The 18189-nt window shown below is 50.9% G+C and overlaps 2 protein-coding genes across 5 annotated transcripts in view; one reads left to right on the forward strand and one right to left on the reverse strand.

Moving 5' to 3' along the window:
* On the reverse strand, positions 1-12058 carry LOC122367927 (2-oxoisovalerate dehydrogenase subunit beta, mitochondrial-like). 4 transcript variants are annotated; one of them, XR_006254149.1, is made up of 9 exons: positions 11798-12053; positions 10707-10848; positions 9950-10088; positions 9402-9557; positions 8787-8958; positions 7755-7900; positions 7133-7219; positions 6261-6772; positions 1-601 (listed from the first exon to the last, which is right to left on the reverse strand). XR_006254149.1 is itself a non-coding variant. In XM_043341466.1 (8 exons), exons 1-8 carry the CDS (start codon positions 11931-11933, stop codon positions 6632-6634), a joined length of 1119 nt encoding a protein of 372 aa, XP_043197401.1. In that variant the 5' UTR covers positions 11934-12058; the 3' UTR covers positions 5867-6631. The 4 variants fall into 4 exon arrangements, 1 of the variants encoding a protein (XP_043197401.1); XR_006254148.1 differs by having other exon boundaries at positions 1-525; positions 6295-6772; positions 11798-12052; XR_006254147.1 differs by having other exon boundaries at positions 1-545; positions 6295-6772; positions 11798-12052.
* Positions 8171-18189, forward strand: part of LOC122367925 — a 17281-nt gene continuing 7262 nt past the window's right edge. Inside the window, exon 1 of the mRNA XM_043341459.1 lies at positions 8171-8274. Within this exon, the coding sequence (XP_043197394.1) occupies positions 8239-8274 (36 nt within the window). The 5' untranslated portion in view covers positions 8171-8238. The remainder of the gene's footprint in view (positions 8275-18189) is intronic.

Consider the following 18189-nt stretch of genomic DNA (forward strand, 5'->3'; position numbering starts at 1 on the left):
CCCGCTCGTACTTGCTGTATTTTTACCGCCGCCGCGGACAACTGTGAACGTTGCGCCACCAATTCGTAGCTGAGCTCACAGCCCCCCTATCCCACTCACACAACACGATCAAGTACAGAACGCACAAACACATGTCAAAAACCTCATCACTCTAACACCATTTCGGTAAAACGCGTCGCACAGTTCACTGGTTATTTAACGTCACACTGAACCGAGTCACTACTCGATACATAATATTGCACTGGATCTACACATCGGACGCAGTTCTGCTTCACTGAGCTACCAAACGCCAAGAGTCCTACAGCGTTTAGTGAGATGCCTACCCTCCACCCTCAAGTCCCTACCAGAAGCTTCAGAAGTCTGAGCCAACAGACTGGCCAATGCAAACCTATAAAAGGTCAAACGACACTAATACCCCGGTCATTCCCAGCTTTGCGACCGGAAGGTGCAACACGTTATAAGCGACACACGGTCCCTTAGCGGATGATGGCGATCCGTTCACTGCTGTTCCCAGTAAATTCTTGTCTGCAGGGCATTTGCACAGTCTGGACCTTACTCGCGGGAAGTCTACCAAATCAATGAAGGATTCGCGATTGGACGTATAGTCGGTCAAATATGTATCTTTCCCGGCCGCCAAGTGGCGCTACGGTCTGGATTCGATAGTTGGCTGAGCCCACACCCCAGCGCCCTGGCGGCTCTGGCGGCCCTGTGACGTCACGCGCGGGGGGCGGAGCTACACAGCGGCCGGCTGGAGAGTGACCGCAGACCAGCACTGGACGGCCTCGCCGCCGGGTGCTCCGGCGGGTCTGGCCGGGAGAGGCGAGCAAGCGGATGCGTTAGGAATCTAACGAATGTGAGGGCAGCGCGATGGTCTAATGATGGCTGTGCTTTCATGCGCCGTGTAAATTGTAGACTGAGTGCTATGAGCTATCAAAGGATTATCTGGTGTTTCAACAGGGGTCGCTGACCTAAAAATTAAAGGAAAAGGGCCACCTTCGTGAAATATGAAGATATCGTTGTTTTTCATTTTGACATTATTATTTTTCATTTTCTTTTTAAAACTGGTGCCAGAAGTGTACAATTCGCGAAAAAGTATTTAAAACTATTTAACATATTGGTACTATGTTGATACTCTCTACGGCACCTACTGTATGATGGCATAGCGATGACGTCACACTCAAGCCAATCAGCGTTCAGAAGACAGACTCGTCGGATTGTGTCAGATAAGCTGATTGGTTAAAGCTGAGCTGGTTGGAGCTGATTGGTAAAAAACCAAAGCCTCGCCGCGGGTGGCTGTATTGTCGGATAAGAACGCATTCCTTGGATAAGGACGCATTCCTGGCGTATTTTCTTTTAAAATTGCCGATAACTACGAATGGAGGCCGAAATCGGCCGTAAGGAGGTAGACAGGTAAGTTTTCGGACACGGGCTACAAGATGGCTATCTCAGTTTCAATCCCCATGTTAAAGGTGGCCCTTTTCCTTTAATTAAGATGGTTGCTCTCATGGGCGTAACCACCGGGCTGGAACGCTGGAAATTCCAGCCCATTTTTGGGATGCTGAAATGTCGCCCCCGGTAGAGGAAGTCTACAATTGCGGGACTCGCGGACTTCAAAACGAAGCAAAAGAAACGGCACTGCTCGGTCCACTATACGCCTGACCTCAACGTACCGCTCCTCACTACTCGTGCCCTTTACACGCCGCCCCTCTCAGATGTCCTTCCGCCCCCCGCACCGACTCCCCCTCAAGTTCCTCGGAGCTCTCTATGTGCCGCCCCTCACAGAACCCCGTCGCCCTCAATGTGCCGCCCCTCCGCATAATGCTCTATCGCCGCTGTGCCGCCCTCCCCAGATGACTTGCCGCCCCTCCCCAGAGTACCTCGGCGCTCTCTATGTCCTGCCCTCGCCACAACTTCCCGCCGCCCTCAATAAGCCGCCCCTCCCCACAATGCTCTATCGCCATATGTGCCCCCCCCCCCCGAAGTGCCTCGGCGCCCTCTATGTGCCGCCCCTCACCACAAAACCCCGCCGCTCTCAATGCGTCGCCCCTCCCCACAACGCTTTACCACCGTCTGTGCCGCCCTCCATAGACGCCTTGCCGCCCTCCCCACAGTACCTCGGCACCCACTATGTGACGCCCCTCGCCACAACAACCCACCGCCCTCAACACGCCGCCCCTCTCCAAAATGTTCTATCGCAGTAGCGCCGCCCTCCCAAGGCACTTTGCCGCCGCTACCTGCCGCCCCTCCCCAGACGCCTCTCTGCCCTTACGTGCCTCCCCTTCTCAGAATGCGTCGAAACGTTTAATGATTCGCCCCTCCCTATGACGCTCCATCGACATCTGTGCCGCTCTCGGCCCGGGGGGGGGGGGAGTCGCGCCTCCCCCTGGCAAATATTTGCGATAGCTCAGTCAGGGGTGCTTAAATTGCTGCTGTTTATATATACTAACTACGCATTGACTTGGCGAATTGCGATGAAACGTGTCCGATATAGGTGAACATCGTGCGGACCGGGGGATTCATAATTCCATGGCTAGGTATCACAGTTTGGACTTTGGTTGCTCCTCTGAACGTGCGCAAGTGAAGGACGTGCGCACGTTTTGGCGGGCTCTGTATGCTGCCCAACACAAAGTGTTACATTTTGGTCTCGATAACTCAAAGGGACTCGCCTAGCGAATTCAGCCCATGAGAGCGTCAGGTGAGACGCTCTGATCGCAAACAACCATCGAAACCGCGAAATGGCTCTGTGTGATCGCTTGATGTGAGCCTTCCGGGCCAACGAGAAGTGTCCTGAGCGCGTAGCGAGACTCAGAGTCATCTGAAGCTGAGCACTTGAAAGAGTCCTCGGTCTACTGTGGGCCCTTGAGTGGGTGAGAGGTCTTTGGCTGGATCTCGTCCTGCAGGCTCACGCCTGGAATGGGTCCTATTTAAGCAGGCTCGAAAGCTTAGGGGCCATCAGAGGCCGGTGTGGGGCTCTGAGAGTTAAGCGTGGCTGCTTAAAAGTTGCGTACTGCTTTCAGAAGGCCTGTGCGTTGGGCACCCAAAGACCAGCGTGGTGCCTTAGAATGCCAGTGTCACGCCCTCAGAGATGCACCGGTCAAGCCCTTTGAGGTTCTCAGAGGCGTCGGTGTGGGGCTCTCACAGGCGAGTGTGTGATCCGTTGAGGTCTTGGCGTGATACCCTCAGAGGCCGGCGTGGTGCTGTTAGAAGCTGGTGGGGGCGTCCAGAGTCTTCAGTGTAGGACCCTCAGAGTCACCGTTGAGGACTTTCAGCGTCACCGGTGAGTGGCCGGACCGTGGGCAATGAGCCGGTATGGGACCCTCAGAGGAAGGCACCGGTGTGAGACTCTCAAGAGAGGTCAGTGTGAAGCCTTTAAAGTTGCCCGTGTGATGCAATGGGTGCACTGGCGTGGTGCCCTCAGAAGGCCCGTATGGAATTAAAGCTTAGCGAGGTGATAAAGGACTTGTGTGGTGCCTTCGGTAGGACCCTCAGAAGTGCCGGTGTAGGACCTTCAGAGCCACCGGCAAGGAGCCTTTGGAAGCATTGGTGTGGGGCCCTCAGAGGTATTATTGCTGACTGAGGCCAAAAAGGTGCCGGTGTATACCCTTCAGAAGTGCTACTGTGAGGCCTTGAGAGACGCTAGTGAGGGTCCTCAAAGGCGCCGTTGTGGGCCCTCAGAGACACTGGTGTGAGGCCGTCACAGACGAATGTGGGGCCCTTAGAGGCTTGAGCTGCTGGTCTGAACCCTTTACAAGCCAGCAGGGGGCTCTCAGAGACCAGCAAGGGGTCCTCAGACCAGCAAAGGGTCCTCATAGGCCGGCGCTACCTTCAGAAGCCCTGTGGGGTCCTTAGAGACCGGTATAATACTTTCAGACGCCGTTGGGGTACTCGAGAGTCGCCGATGTAGGGCACTCAAAAGTCACCGGTGGGTGGCCGTCAGATGCGCTGGTGTGGGGCCCTCAGAGGCGCCGATGTTGGGCCCTCAGAGCTGCTGATTTAGGTCCTTATGAGGCACTGGTGTGGGGCCCTCAGGGGTGCCAGTGTGGGGCCCTCAGAAGCACTGGTATGGGGCCCTCAGAGGTGGCAGTGTGGGGCACTCAGAGGCGCCGGTGTGGGACCTGCATAGTCGCCGGTGAGGCCCTTTACAGGCGCCAATATGGAGTTCCTCAGAGACACAGGACCATCAGAGGCGCGCATGGGGCCCTTAGAGCTGCTGTTGTGGACTCCTCATAAGCCGACAAGGGGATCTCAGAAGTCGATGGTGCGTTGAGGAGCCCTTTGGGGTCCTTAAACACCGGCGTGGTTTTCTCAGACGCCGCTGGGACCCTCAGAGTCACCAGCGTGGGGTCGTCCGAGGCACTGATGTGGGGCCCTCAGGACCGCCGATACAGGGCCTTTAGAGATACTGGTGTAGGCCCTCAGAGTTGGGGGGCATGGGACCCTCAGATACGCCGGTTTGGGACCTCGTAGGCGCCCGTGTGGGCCCTCAGAGTCGCCGTTATGGGGGCCCTCAGAGAAACTTGTGTGGGGCTATCACAGACGGGTTTGAGGCCACTAGAGGTGGCCGTAATAGGCCGGTAAGGGCCCTCAGAGACCAGCAAGGGGCACTAAGAAGCCGGCGTAGGGCTTTTATGGGGAACTTTGTGGCTACTTGAGACCGGTTTGGGCCCTCAGAGGCGCCGGTGAGGGCTATCAGTTGCCATGACGGGGCCCTCAGAGAAATTGGAGTGGGAACATCACAGACGGATGTGGGGCCCCTAGAGGTGGCCCCTAATGGGATGGTAAGGCCCCTCAGGCTGGTTAGGGCGCTCTGGCCGGTAAGGACCCTGAGGCCGGTAAGGGCCCTGAGGCCAATAACGGCCCTTAGAGACCGTTGAGGTCCCCTCGCTTTCGACGCCCATGGTCAGACTCAGATCCCATTGCAATTGAAGTCACCTGAATGAAGTGAACTATTGAGTGTGCCTGTCATTTATCAATCTGGTGCGACGTGCGTAGTAGCAAAGTCAAACTGCTAGCAACGGGCTGGCCACCGATCTTACGCATGCATATCTACCGCATGAAGTACCAAATCTCAAAGACCAGAGTTGTGGCGTGTTCTCTGCGTGTGCCCCTTACAACGTGTAGTCAGCTGATGAATGCTGATTATTGCTCTTCTTTCCCAAAGCGGAAGTACTTGATACACAACAGTGACACGGTAAAGGCCCTCAAGCACTCACCTCCATGACTCCCAAAACATAAGTGCCGCCATTCCCTTGGCATTTAATGCCGCCCCCCGGAGGGCGTTATTTCCAGCCCATTTTTTAAGGAGTGGTTACGCCCCTGGTTGCTCTTGATACGATCGAATGCTTGGTGATATGATGATTAGCGCAAGAGAAATATTTAATCGAATTATGACCGGTTATTTTTTGATAAAGCAAAAACTTTTTTCATTTTTTTTTTTTTGGCATTAACGGGAAAGCGTTAAGCCATATCTACTGAAAATCTTAACCTGCGCCGGGCCGGGGGGGGGGGCGATTTGCGCCCCCCCCCCCCAGGTTTTTCGCAGATAGCCGAAAAACGGCGGCGTGCAGCGCCACCAAATTTTGCATACCTGTTTTTCCATCTGTTGCGCATACTGTGTGCGAATTTTGACCTTATATGACTTAAGGTCAGGTCAACAGGTCGGTTTGAGTGACCTAACGTCACAAAAAGTTTGAACTTGCACCAAAGCTACAACTGTTGACCGATCGATATGAAACTTTCAGGAGTTAGTAAGGGTGACAATATCCACAAAATGTATGTCTCGGATTTTTTTATCTATGACCAGGTCAATCTCACAACCTCCCCATTATAAGTCAATGGGATAAATTTCAACTTCATCTGAATGCCACCCGATCCACACAATATATTCAGGATCATGGTGTTGCAGGTCCCTGGTCCCGGCATCTCAAACCTAGAGCGACTACACTCAAGTTCAAGCTAACGGTCTCCACTCTCCAATTCAGATACCTATCGAAACCTTTCCGCGACCCGGTGCTGTGGCTCAATCAGTGGGCCAGCTGGCCGCAGACCATACCCGCAGGGCATGAACCTTTGACCATATTAGGTCAACACGCCGTGGCCCAGCCCGCTCGCCAGGTCCGCGCTCATTGGCCGACGCGGCAACCGCACAACCTGTCCCCTCCCCTCCGTAGTACTCGCAGCGGCCGGCGGATTCAGCCAAGTTACCGACCTGCCCAGCGAGGGGAGGGCCGGCCGGGAAAGATACATATTCGACCGACTATACAGTTGGTGGACGCGCCGCCTCAGATGGTTTACCTTCAGTGTGTCACAGTCGCGGAAAGAAAATGGATTGAGTCCACAACCAATCAGCAAGAAACTCATCAAATCTGATTCACGAACACCTCAAGGCGAATTTTTCCCGCATTCCTGAATCGCAAGTCCACTTCTCCCCTTCATGATTGCACAAGGTCAAACCATCCATCACAACCCAACGATTGAATGTCCTCGACGTCCATAAGTTCTTCTGGCAGCATTTAACGAATGCGTATCTACCGCATCCTTCTCAACCCTTCAGTCGGTTCCTGTCCCTCCCTGCCAGCGCCTCTGTCGGCGTTTCTAGCCGCGCCCCTGGGTGCGCCCCTGCCATGACCCGTTAATAATTGACCAGCTTTTTAACGGCCTCCAGACAGCGCCACTTGGTCGGCATGTAGAACGGCTCATGCACGTGCGGGAACGGCGTGTCGTGACCGGTCACCCGCTGCACGGGCGCCTCCAGGTTCAGGAAACAGTCCGTCTGGCAGAGAGAGGCGAGGCGAGAAGCGTCAGCGGGCAGCACTGGCCTACGCAGGGCGAATCGGGTGCGGTCTAGCAGGCTACTGCGCGATCATACCATTTTAGCACATGAAAGCGGAGCTTCTCAGCTCATATACAATAAAAAAGCAAAATAACATAGAATAAAAAGGAACGAAATATAAATCAGGATAAAAGGCAGAACCAGTAGGAAAGGAGGAAACTGACAGATTCATCAAGGACTGCATTATCTTTATTCAGCAGAGCTTACTAGCAATCGCTGAAACAATGCACTACTGGCAAGAAAGAAAAGTAAGAGTTCGCTCTTGGCAGTTAGCACGCCTTCAGGTTAACCCTGCCTTACCTGAATGGAGGCTGCCAGCTCGGCTCCAAAGCCGCCGGTCAAAGGGGCCTCGTGCGAGATCAGACATCGGCCCGTTTTACACACCGACTGAAACGGAGAATGTGCACACGGTCATGGCTGAGAACGGTGGCACAGAGTCCGAACCGAAACCGAAGGGTTGCAGAGAGGTAGCTGGGATGGCACCGAACAAAGGATGTAGTACCACCAGCGCGGACCAAGCGTCACAGAAACACCACACTGCTGATAGTGAGACCTGTCATCTACATACACCAGGGCGCCATCTAACGGACCGATAAAACAGCGACATCTGTCCACGGGATACCTGAACCAGGCGCAACATTTCTGAGCGAAAAAAAAAAAACACAAAAACGTTGAGTGTGTCCTATAACTGCTATCAAATTAAGAACGACATCCCAATAATGACACAATGCAATGAGAGCAGTGTAACCAAAATAATGCACAGTAGCAGAGGGTACAAACAAGAGATTTGGTAAACAAGTAAAAGGCTAGGAGACGTCCTGGCCAACAAGAGATCCTGTAGAGTAACATAAAAGTCAGAGGGAATATAACGACAGGCCCACAGGACCTTCCCCAGTCTCCCCTACACTCATCATATACCCACCTTGAAGACGGTGTCTCGGTCCCAAGGCAGGATTGAGACAAGGTCAATGACCTCGCACGACACATTGAGTCTCTCGGCAGCCAAATCGGCCACCTCGCGCAGAACGTGCACCTGGGTACCCCAGCCGATCAGCGTGACGTCATCACCTGCAGAGGTGACGTCATAGCAAGCAATTAGAGTAGACACACTAGACATGACATACATGACAGAGCGAGCATATCGTGAAAGTGTCATCCTCCTAAAATCCTGTTTCTGTTGCATTCTCTTAGCTTTCAACACTCTCGCACAGGTCTGATTTTTCGACACGAGACTGCCGTTAGTTAATCATGAGTTCTGCTTTGGCTGGGAACTTCCCCTGCAGATAACCATGTCGGATACGTGTGAGCCCACAGCTGAGGGTCTCGCAGCCGAGTGGGAACATGCAAAGGCACCAGTGTGCCGCCAGGGGGAAGGCATAGAGGGCACCTTGGCAAGAAAGGCTAGGATGGAAGGTTTAAGAAAACTGATCGGCAAGCGACTGGTGAGTAGATATTGGCCAAAAGTGGTCGTCTGGCTGCGTTCGATTATCAAACTTATTACGAGAGTTAGCTGTTCGTCCCAAAACATAACCCGACAGGAAAGGAGTTAGTAAAGCTGGAGAGTTTGTTAAGTCAGTGGTTTCGAGTATTCCTTGGAGCTAATTAATTCAACATAAAAATGTGAATTTCATCAAATGCATGTTGCAAGTGTATAAGCCACCGCCTGTCTTTCATAATGTCCCAAAAGAAACACTTATTTGCAGGTGCCAGAACATAAGTATGTAAAGGAGAACAAAAACTTTTGGACCCGACTGGGACCAGCAAAGGGTCTTATTTCCAACATTGCCCCCACCGATATCATGTCTGAACGATCCAACCATCATTTCAAATATTCACCCGCGTCCCTGCAGGAAAATGGTGGGAGGGAAGACACCCCCTTCCGCCCTTCCTCCTCCAAAACTTTCCCTTTATCACTCCTCACACTAAGACGAAACTCAAACCCCACAAATCTCACCTTCGACGAGCACGTCTGCCCTTCCGATGGTCTCAGTGTAGTCGGCCACTGGCACCTCCTCGACTGCCGAACGATAGAGCACCTTCGGCTCGAAGAAGATGCACGGGTTCGGGTCTCTGATGCAGGCCAGCAGCAAGCCCTTGGCCTTTATCGGCCCTCGGGGGATAACGACCTGTGTGGATAGAATTGGGATGTAATATTACTCATGACTGACGAGGCAGATCAGTGGGGCTTTGTTCGCCGTCTCAGTCATCTCGAAGAATAATGGATGCTAAATGGATTATGTGAGCTAAGCGCTGAAGGTTACAACAAATCATGACAAAAGGAATAGTTGCACCGTTTCTAATAACAGATTCAGTTAGAAATATAAACATAAGCGCCAGCATATCCATTAGCACTCTTAAAAGTAGTTCTAATTACTCAAATGGCTAAGTTATCTATAGCTACAACTTGCAAGAGCACTGTAAATATTATAGTGCTTCACTAATTTCAATTCTGTGAAATCCTCAAATAACTATTTCAGCTTCCATCATCTCTCCTAAGCACCGCATTCATTCCTTCTGATACTTCCTCTTCCCCTCCCCATCTCGCCCCTCTCCCCCTCCTCTCTCTCACCTTGATGCCGGGCACGTGAGCGAAAAACGCCTCGGGCGACTGAGAGTGATAGAGCGCGCCGTGACCGACGGCGGAGCACGGGGCGCGGATCGTCAGCTTGCCGCAGTTGAACAGACCACCCGAGCGGTACCGGAATTTGGCGGCCTCGTTCACTATCTGGTGGCGTAGGGGGGTAGGGGGGGGGGGGGTCAGAGGTCAGAATATGTGGTCGGTGATGAAGCTGGGTGTGTCGGGAAGCAGACTGCATGGAGCATACCAGTTACACAGAGAAGTCATGTGAAACTAAAAATGGCCTCGTATAAACTGAGGCACCAAAAGTGGTTGTGGTGATGGCATGCAACTGAAGATTTACGTGCATGTCTATGATAAGATTCATCCCCGTCAGACGAACACACATACAGTAGACCCAGTTAGCTTCACGGCATATGCCATTATACAATATCAAATCATAAGCCGACCCGGACTTGTGCAACGTCACCAGCCCTTTTTGCGAGGTTAAACTTTTTCAAACATCCACCAGTCCTCTCTAACGTTTGCACGCCACCAACCTGATCGAAGGCGGGGAAGATGTAGTCGGCAAACTGAATCTCGGCGATGGCCGTGGCGCCGGCGGCCGCCAGACCGATGCCGAACGCGGCGATACCTTGCTCACAGAGCGGCGTGTTGAACACCCGGTCCTTGCCGTGTCTGTCGGAAGGTCAGGTCAAGTCAGGTCAAAGGTCAGAAGTCAGAGAGTTATGGGATAGAAATTCTGGTGAGGTGTCACAGCACACAGATAAAGATCAGAGATCACAAAACACAAGATGACTACTGATAAGACATTTATAAGTTCAAGTTAGCGGCAGTAAGTCCGAAACTTTCAATGCTATGATTCACAAGGACAGACCCCCCCCCTCCCCCAGCAAAGATTGTTGTGTTGACTCTGCCCCATGGCCTTCGATCGCAAAATTCCTGGTCCATGACAGAATTTAGAGTCCGAAGTTTAACGTACGCACCTTTAGTGCCCTGGTACGCACATAGCGACGCACGGCCGGTCCACTCACTGACTTCGCCTGGCTACAGCCTGCCACCAACCGCAACCATACCCGCCAGGAGGCTCATAAACATCGCGCCTCGAGCCTCGGACTTTTGAAGGGGACGTGTCTCTCACCACGTAGAGTCCAACACTTTATCGACTGACTCTACCGACTGTGCTACGGGACCAACAATTGCGATATTTTCGGACGATATATCCGAATAACCAGCACTGTGCCGACGAGCTCCTTGTCTCTTCTGTCACTCTCGCTGCAGTGTCACGGCACCCACTTGTCCTGCAGGCCGATGGTGCAGCGGAACACGCCGCCGAAGCCGACGTCCTCTCCGAAGATGACCGCGGTGCTGTCTGTGGCTAGAGCCGTGTCCAGGGCACTGTTCACTGACTGGAACAGGTTCATCCGAGTGGTCTCCCCTGGGAATAGAGAGAGGGAGGAGAGGGAAGAGAGGGAGAGAGGGAGAGAGAGAGAGAGAGAGAGAGAGAGAGAGAGAGAGAGAGAGAGAGAGAGAGAGAGAGAGACAGAGAGAGAGTCATTAGATATGCTGCACCTTTCGGCTGTACCTATACAAAGTGGATCATAGTTGCATCATCACTTTTTATACATGTGACTGGTGCATTTAACTCAGTGAGCTATGAAGCAAGGCAAAAATTGTAGACTGGTTAAAGCAAAGATACCAGCATGTCTGCTTTAGAAATACAAAAAATGCATGTCTTTATTTTTCTTCAGTTTGCACCTCTGGTTTTAGTACCTACCTACCCTTCAGACAGCATGTCAACTTGTCTAGGACAAGAAGTATAAATATTGCATTTACATCCAGGTACCCACTTTTACCTAAGTATCAAAGCACTGAAGCTCCCAGAATACTGATGACCATATCATGAATGAAAATTCATGTCAATTCATGTCAATTCATGTGATGTGATAATTTGTTATAGGTACCTACATGGTAAAAGTATAGCATATAAGAATGATAAATAACTACCATACATCTTGCTAAACATGATTTTTATGCTTTGCAACAATTACAAATCTGGCTGCTTCTTGCATTTAAGGCATTAAGCAGCTGCAGGTATTGCTTAACGGAAGGCTCAGCCATGTGTTGACAGCCATGGACCATTTTCGAATTTTTGCCAGAAACTAATAATTTATTCCTAATTTAAAAAAGGTTAACTTGAAATATTTAGAGCCCAAAATGCATTACTTAATGTGAAATGTGCTGTCAAATGATATGCCAATTGCCTTCTGCGCCGCCCATAATTATAACGTTCAGGAATCAATGACATCTATCTATCAGGTTAATTTTGCACAAAGCAAATATTGTGTACCCCAACCAATATGCCAACATTTATATTGAAAGCTTACCTTGAGCTTCTGAAACGGTATCTGGAAAATATGTGAAATGTGCCGCATTTCTAACCGAACCCAGCACTCCTTTATTGAAGCCTAGAACCCTCAGACCGGGCTTCAAATGTCTTGCAATTGATCTTATGGACGACATGTTGAAGACTGGTTGTTCCAATAGGGAAATAGCTCCAAAATAATCAGGAAATAATGAAATCTTATATCATCCACCAATACAACAACATTTCTGAAGTTTCCGACTATTGAAAACTAGTTTGTCTCTCATGCGCAGAAGATGCCTCGAACATTCTGTTGGATGCGGCTGTCAAAACAAAGGTCATGCTATATGTATAAAAATGGCTTTCAATTTGTCATATATAAAAAGATCTAAAGGATAAAACACTAGTTAAACCGCTTGGATGTACTTTATTTTAAAGATTATAAAGAAATAAATAACTTCATTTATATTTTGTTCCTTAGAGTTACCGTTGGCCAATCACGCAGTTGGGTGCTATGCGCAGTGCGCACTGTGACCAATCTGTGATGTGGTCAGTCGGTGCCGGTATCGAGGCAGGTCATAGGCAGGGGCGTAGGCAGGGGGGGGGCCACTGGGCCATGGCCCCCCCCTTGGGCGCCGAAGGCGCCCTTTGCGATTGGAGGGCGCCGAAGGCGCCCTCCAATCGCAAATGCAATTGTGATATAATCGAATCGAAAAACAATCGCGACTGGAGGGCGCCCTCCAATCGCGAATGTGTTTACAGGGAAAATACGGATAGAGGGCGCCCTCGGAGGACGCCCATTCCAAATACGCCCTCCAAATACGGTTGGAGGGCTCCCTCGGGCGCCCTCCAACCACATTTGTAGGCTGTAGCTCTCTAAGCGTAACGGTGGTCGCCTATGTAAGCCGCTGTCCTGTAAATAAGCGCCCTCTCACCCGAAGGCGCCCTCCTGTAGGTCGCCACCCTGCTACACATTGCCGCCCTTCTGCTGATCGGCGTCCTCATAATTATTGGCGCTCTTCTACCTATTGCGCCCTCATGTGAAATTTTGAAGGCCGCCTTTCTTCCTTTTGGCACCCTCTTGTTCAGTGCCGCCCTCCTACCTATTGGTTCCCTAGTCCTTCCTGTTGAATGCTAATCGGGGCCCTTCTCCTATTGGCGCCCTCGTGTTGATCGCCGCCCTCCTAACCACTGGCACCCTCCTGTTGATCACCGCCCTCCTATCTACTGGCACCTTCCTGTTGACCAGCGCCCTCCGCACAGACGCCCTCCTGTTCGTGTCATCCTCTTGAGCAAAGGCGCCCTCCTCACCATTGCCACCCCCATTTTAATCGTCACCCTTCCGCTCATTGGCGACTTGCAGTTGATGACCGCCCTCCCACCTATTGGCGACCTCTTGTTGATCGCCACCCTCCTATTGGTGCTCTCCTGTTCCTCGCCACCCTCTTACCTGGTGGCGCCCTCCTGTTGATTGTTGATCGGGGCCCTCCTACCTATTGGTGCCCTCCTGTTGATCGCTGCCCTTCTATCCATTGGCGCCCTCCTGCTGCTCGCCAACTTCCTACCTATCGGTGCCCTACTGTCGAAACTCGGGATGTTGATCGGGGCTCTTCTACCTATTAGCGCCCTCCTGTGGATCGCAGCCCTTCTACCTATTGGCAACATCCGTTGATCGCTGCCCTCCTATCATTTATTTACTCCTTTGGCATGTTCTTCAACTTAGTCGTTCTATTGCACATAGTTGATGTCTTGCCTGTGAAAACTGCCACAAATGAACGTGCATTCAGGCTTCAGCACAATGAATGAAGTACCTATACCTACCAAAACTATCTACGCTCTACGATGCATAAAACACGTCTTTGGTCTTAACGGATTGATCCTACTTTACGTGCATCATGGCATCTATATGTATTACGATTAAGTATTGTCAACAGGTTCGGCCGCAACAGCAGGCATCTGAAGTTTCGGTGATTGAAACTGGTTATGTGGGTACACTGTATGCACCTGTGAGAAGGCTATGAAGGCTGGTCTGAGGTAATTTGGATGATGTTTACGCATCTCGCGCTCCGGTATCAATCCGATACGGTGATCTGGTGCGTAGATATGCCACCGCCAATAAACTTTTATACATCGACACCCATGAGCCAAGCTTTCTATACAGTTTGTGTGGCAGCGGCCCGACCAAACCTTAGGTATTTTTATACCTTCAAATTTGGTAAAAGAGCGAGAGGAGCTTTGAACAGTGATCGTATAAAAGGCGTGCCTAAAAAGCGGAGGAAAAGGTTGTTTTCAAAAATTTCGCGCGCCTTCGGCGCAGCATTTCAAGACCACTTGACCTTTTGTGACCTGGAGTATAAAGAATACACACGATGCAAAATCAATGCAGCACGACCTATACGAGGTTACGCAAAAAAAAAAACTGGTGGCATGGTAAAAAACGCCTCCCAACCCCCCCCCCCCCCCCCCCCCGTTGAGTGATTTTTTATCTCGCGACCGTATGGCGCCCTCCTTGGGTGAGGTGGCGCCCTCCAAACCCTTGGCCCCCCCCTTCGCGATTTTCTAAATACGCCGCTGGTCATAGGTACTGAGGTTTTTCATCAAGAGCTGGAATCGCTTTCATAGTCTGATGGTACTGGTCTGGTTCTATCGCTATGCAGGCCTGGTAGGGAAAGGGAGCTACCAATGAGCACGAAATAGTCCAACATAAGACGGCTGGGGCTGTGGACTGTGGCGTTGCATCGTCAGAGTGTCTTTAGTATCCTAGAATCGGCCAGTGGAATTCAGAGCGTTACCAACAATTTCGGAAAGTGACAAATTGTGCCACTCGAAGTGACTGGCAGAGGTGCTAGTCAAATCCGCGGGCGTCGGCACTTGCCACCGGCTGTATAAACTCCACAGACGGTCTCGGCGCTAGTCACGCTGATTCGCTATGGGAGCCGCCAGGTGCTGCCGAGACGGCTGGCGTGTTCCCACGTCCGGCAGCGCCGATCCCGTCATCAGTGACAATAAGGACTCCTCCCAGCGATCCGTGTTTCTAGTCGTGCCCCGTCCGGCTCATTGAGAAGTGTCACCGCTCTTGTGACCGTTCGGCAACCGGTGATCAGCGCTTGTGTAGCTGCTCGAAGACTAGCCTCACCGTTGTGTAGCTGCTCGAAGACTAGCCTCATCGTTGACCCCGAGTCAATCACATCATCAAGATGTCTCTCCAGCTGTGTTTGGCCGCCTTGGCAGTCATCTCCTCCACCTCCGTCTCCGCCTCCGCCTCCGCCTCCGCCTCCGCCTCCGCCCCCGCCTACGCCTCTGTCACGGAGGACGGTTGCCCCAGCGCCGACTGGGTGCGGTTCGAGTCGAACTGCTACTGGAAGTCCCCCTTCCAGCTGAGTTGGCGGCGCATCGCCGACGTTTGCGACTCCATCTCCCCCGGTGCGCTGCCGACCTCCGTTCACAGCTTCACCGAAGACGCCTTCATCGCGGAGACTCTTCTGGAAGGCGCCAGGGGGTGGCTGGGTCTGCACAGGAACGATACACACATCAGCTGGACCTGGGCTGACGGGTCAGACTATAACCGATACTACTTTGGGTGCAATGAGCCGAGTTTTGAGGGCGAGGCGTGCGCCGTCATCAACCACGGCCGGATTGGAGAATGGGCGTCCTTCTCGTGCGACGACGAGCAGTACTTTGTGTGTCGCGTGCACGCCAAGTAGACGGTGCGTGGGCCGCAGAGGTCTAAGTGCTTACACCGCACATATGTATAACAGAAAAAGGCTCATAATGTTCGCCATGGATGTGTTACGTGTAATCGATTGGTGACTTCCGAATAAAGCTAGGTGTACTCGCAACTGTGATTTGTCGCACAGGGACTGTGGCTGAAGAAATGTTTCAGTTCTTTCTTTTGCAGCACACACATTTTTAAGCTACTTTGGCCACGGAACAATAAACGCCGCATACGGCATCAATTCATATTTTGGGGTTTGCATTTGAACGCAGAGCTCAGACAAGTTTACCTATAGCTCAAAATTAAGTTCGGAATGGGTAGCGACGGTTCGACTTTTAATTCAGTGTATAAGCCGCCCATGCCTTTTTACCTTCGACGCATCATCCGACATCCCATATGGCATATTCGGCTGGATTCAGCCGGACTCAGCCGATCGGTTAGGGATCGGGTCGACCCAATTTACTTGCGAACGATAGAGCTCTAACCTAACGGTCGTTAACCTTACGTTAACGTTTATGATTTCGGCCACGTAGGGAATATGTGGCCGAGGTCATTCGGTGGCGTTCCCGGCTATTTGACCTAAAAAGGTCAACAAGGGTCACGGGCACAAAATCGGCTGTGGCCCACAAATTGAGGTAAAGCAATGAAAATAACGCTAAGTGAATCGTACAGACCTGACGTTGCCCTTCCATTATCAGTTTAGCTTCTGGGCCAAGTAAGATCACTTACCTGCGGGTTGAAAAAAAAAACGTTTTCGTTCTTAATCTTCAAATAAGAGCAGGAATGATATAAACGTCAGGAAAAGTTAGCTTAACGTCTAGGTCCTAAGACTAGGTACATACGTGTCGGACAAAAACGCTTGCGTTCTAAATCTTCGAATAGGCCAGCAGGAATAATTGTGATCGAATGCCCATAATTCGATATCACACAGATCGTATTAGCTTTCCCAGCAAACCTCCAGTTAATATCTGTAATCTGGCCTCTACATAATAGGAAAACAAATGCAGCAATTATCTGTCTTAACACGCGCACTGCAGGGGGGGTTGTTTTCAACCCCCCCTGTGGTTTTTTCGCAAATCCCGAGAAAACGGCGGCGCGCAGCGCCGCCAAATTTTGCATACCTGTTCTCCCAACTTTTGCACACCTTGAGTAAAAATTTTGACCCCAGGTGACCTATGGTCAGGTCACCAGGTCAGGTCAAGTGACCCTACCTCGAAACGTAAATTTCGAAGTTTGCAATCCCACCAAGCCCACAGTTGTTGAGATATGATCTTGAAACCCACAGGAAATAGTAAAGTCATCACGAGCTACAACTTGTTTATCTCGGAATTTTTATATCGATGACCTAAGGTCAGGTCATTTTTGCGACCGGCCCATTATAAGTCAATGGGAGAAATTTCAACTTACTCTGAATGCCATCCTATGACTTTAATACGCTCAGGATCATAGTATTACAGGTCCCTGTTGGTGATTTCACCGAAACATATCACTTGTGACCTTTGGAAGGTGATCTCCAGGTCATCTTAGGTCACCTGAGGTCACCAGCGGTTTTTCTTCAATAACTTGAGATTGAATAGAGATAGAGACTCCGTTCGACGTTTATCGTGTTTTTCTCGTCAATGCAGATCGAATGATATGCAATATGACCTATTTCGGTCAGGTCATGACCTTGACCTGAGGTCAAATTTTCAACTTGACCTTTCGAGGTCATATTATATATCATTCGATGCGCCTTGACGAGCTAAGAACGATGGCGTTCGAATCGATCCTCTATCTTGTGTGCAAGACAAGTTATTCAAGAAAAACTACCGCGAAATTCCTGTTGTGAAAATCGTAACATTTTGTCTTCGGTAACCTCTGGTGACCTCGTTTTTGACCTGAGACAAAAATGACCTAGTATTTCCTCTAAATAACATCTCCACCTATCTAACGCCGTTTACCGTTTGTCACTACGTTGCGCCGTTTTCGAGATCTCAGGGGGGTTGTTTTCAACCCCCCCCCCCTGCAGTTCGTGTTCGGCTCAGACCAGAACCGCTGCAGTGCGCGTGTTAAATCGTTAGTCCAAAGTCTGTATTACGTAAAATCGTAATCGCATATCATTTGTAGGTAGATATTAGGTTAAAGTGAAAAAATAAATATCATGATATAAGTTCAAAAACGTTACTAAGTTAAAACCGCTAATCCCAAATCATAAATCGTTGGGCGATACCTAAATGCAGTTATCCTTACGATTAAAATACGACAAATTACGGACAAGAGGAAATGTGCAAGACCCGACGCACTCCACGATTCAGCACTGATATTCAGGTCGAGCGAGGTCACTGGCTCACACGCAGTTTACGAGAAACGTTACCTGGGCGTATGAGTGAATGAGAGGGGAGTGACGGCTTTTCTGGAACACCTAGCGCCTTAGCGAGGCCTTTAGTTCGGAGTTCGGTGTATGAGTGCATGAGAATAACGCATTATCGAGAACGCATATTCATGAACGGTTCACGGGAAACTTCTGTCTATGGAATGACGTGCTTTTCGAGCGTTATCATTGCAATCAATTTTATATCCAGGATCTGTTATGCGTTGTTTTTTTACACGATCGTAAATGGCCTTGGGTCGTCGCGTGAAGCGGTCACATAGCCAGCGGCGGTCGAATGCGAGCTCCTCCCTCCCCTCTCCTCCCATGGCCTCCCCCAGCTCAGTTAGCT

Source organism: Amphibalanus amphitrite, unplaced genomic scaffold, assembly GCF_019059575.1.
Source record: "Amphibalanus amphitrite isolate SeventyFive unplaced genomic scaffold, NRLGWU_Aamphi_draft 000908F_arrow, whole genome shotgun sequence".
NCBI classification, from domain to species: domain Eukaryota; kingdom Metazoa; phylum Arthropoda; class Thecostraca; order Balanomorpha; family Balanidae; genus Amphibalanus; species Amphibalanus amphitrite.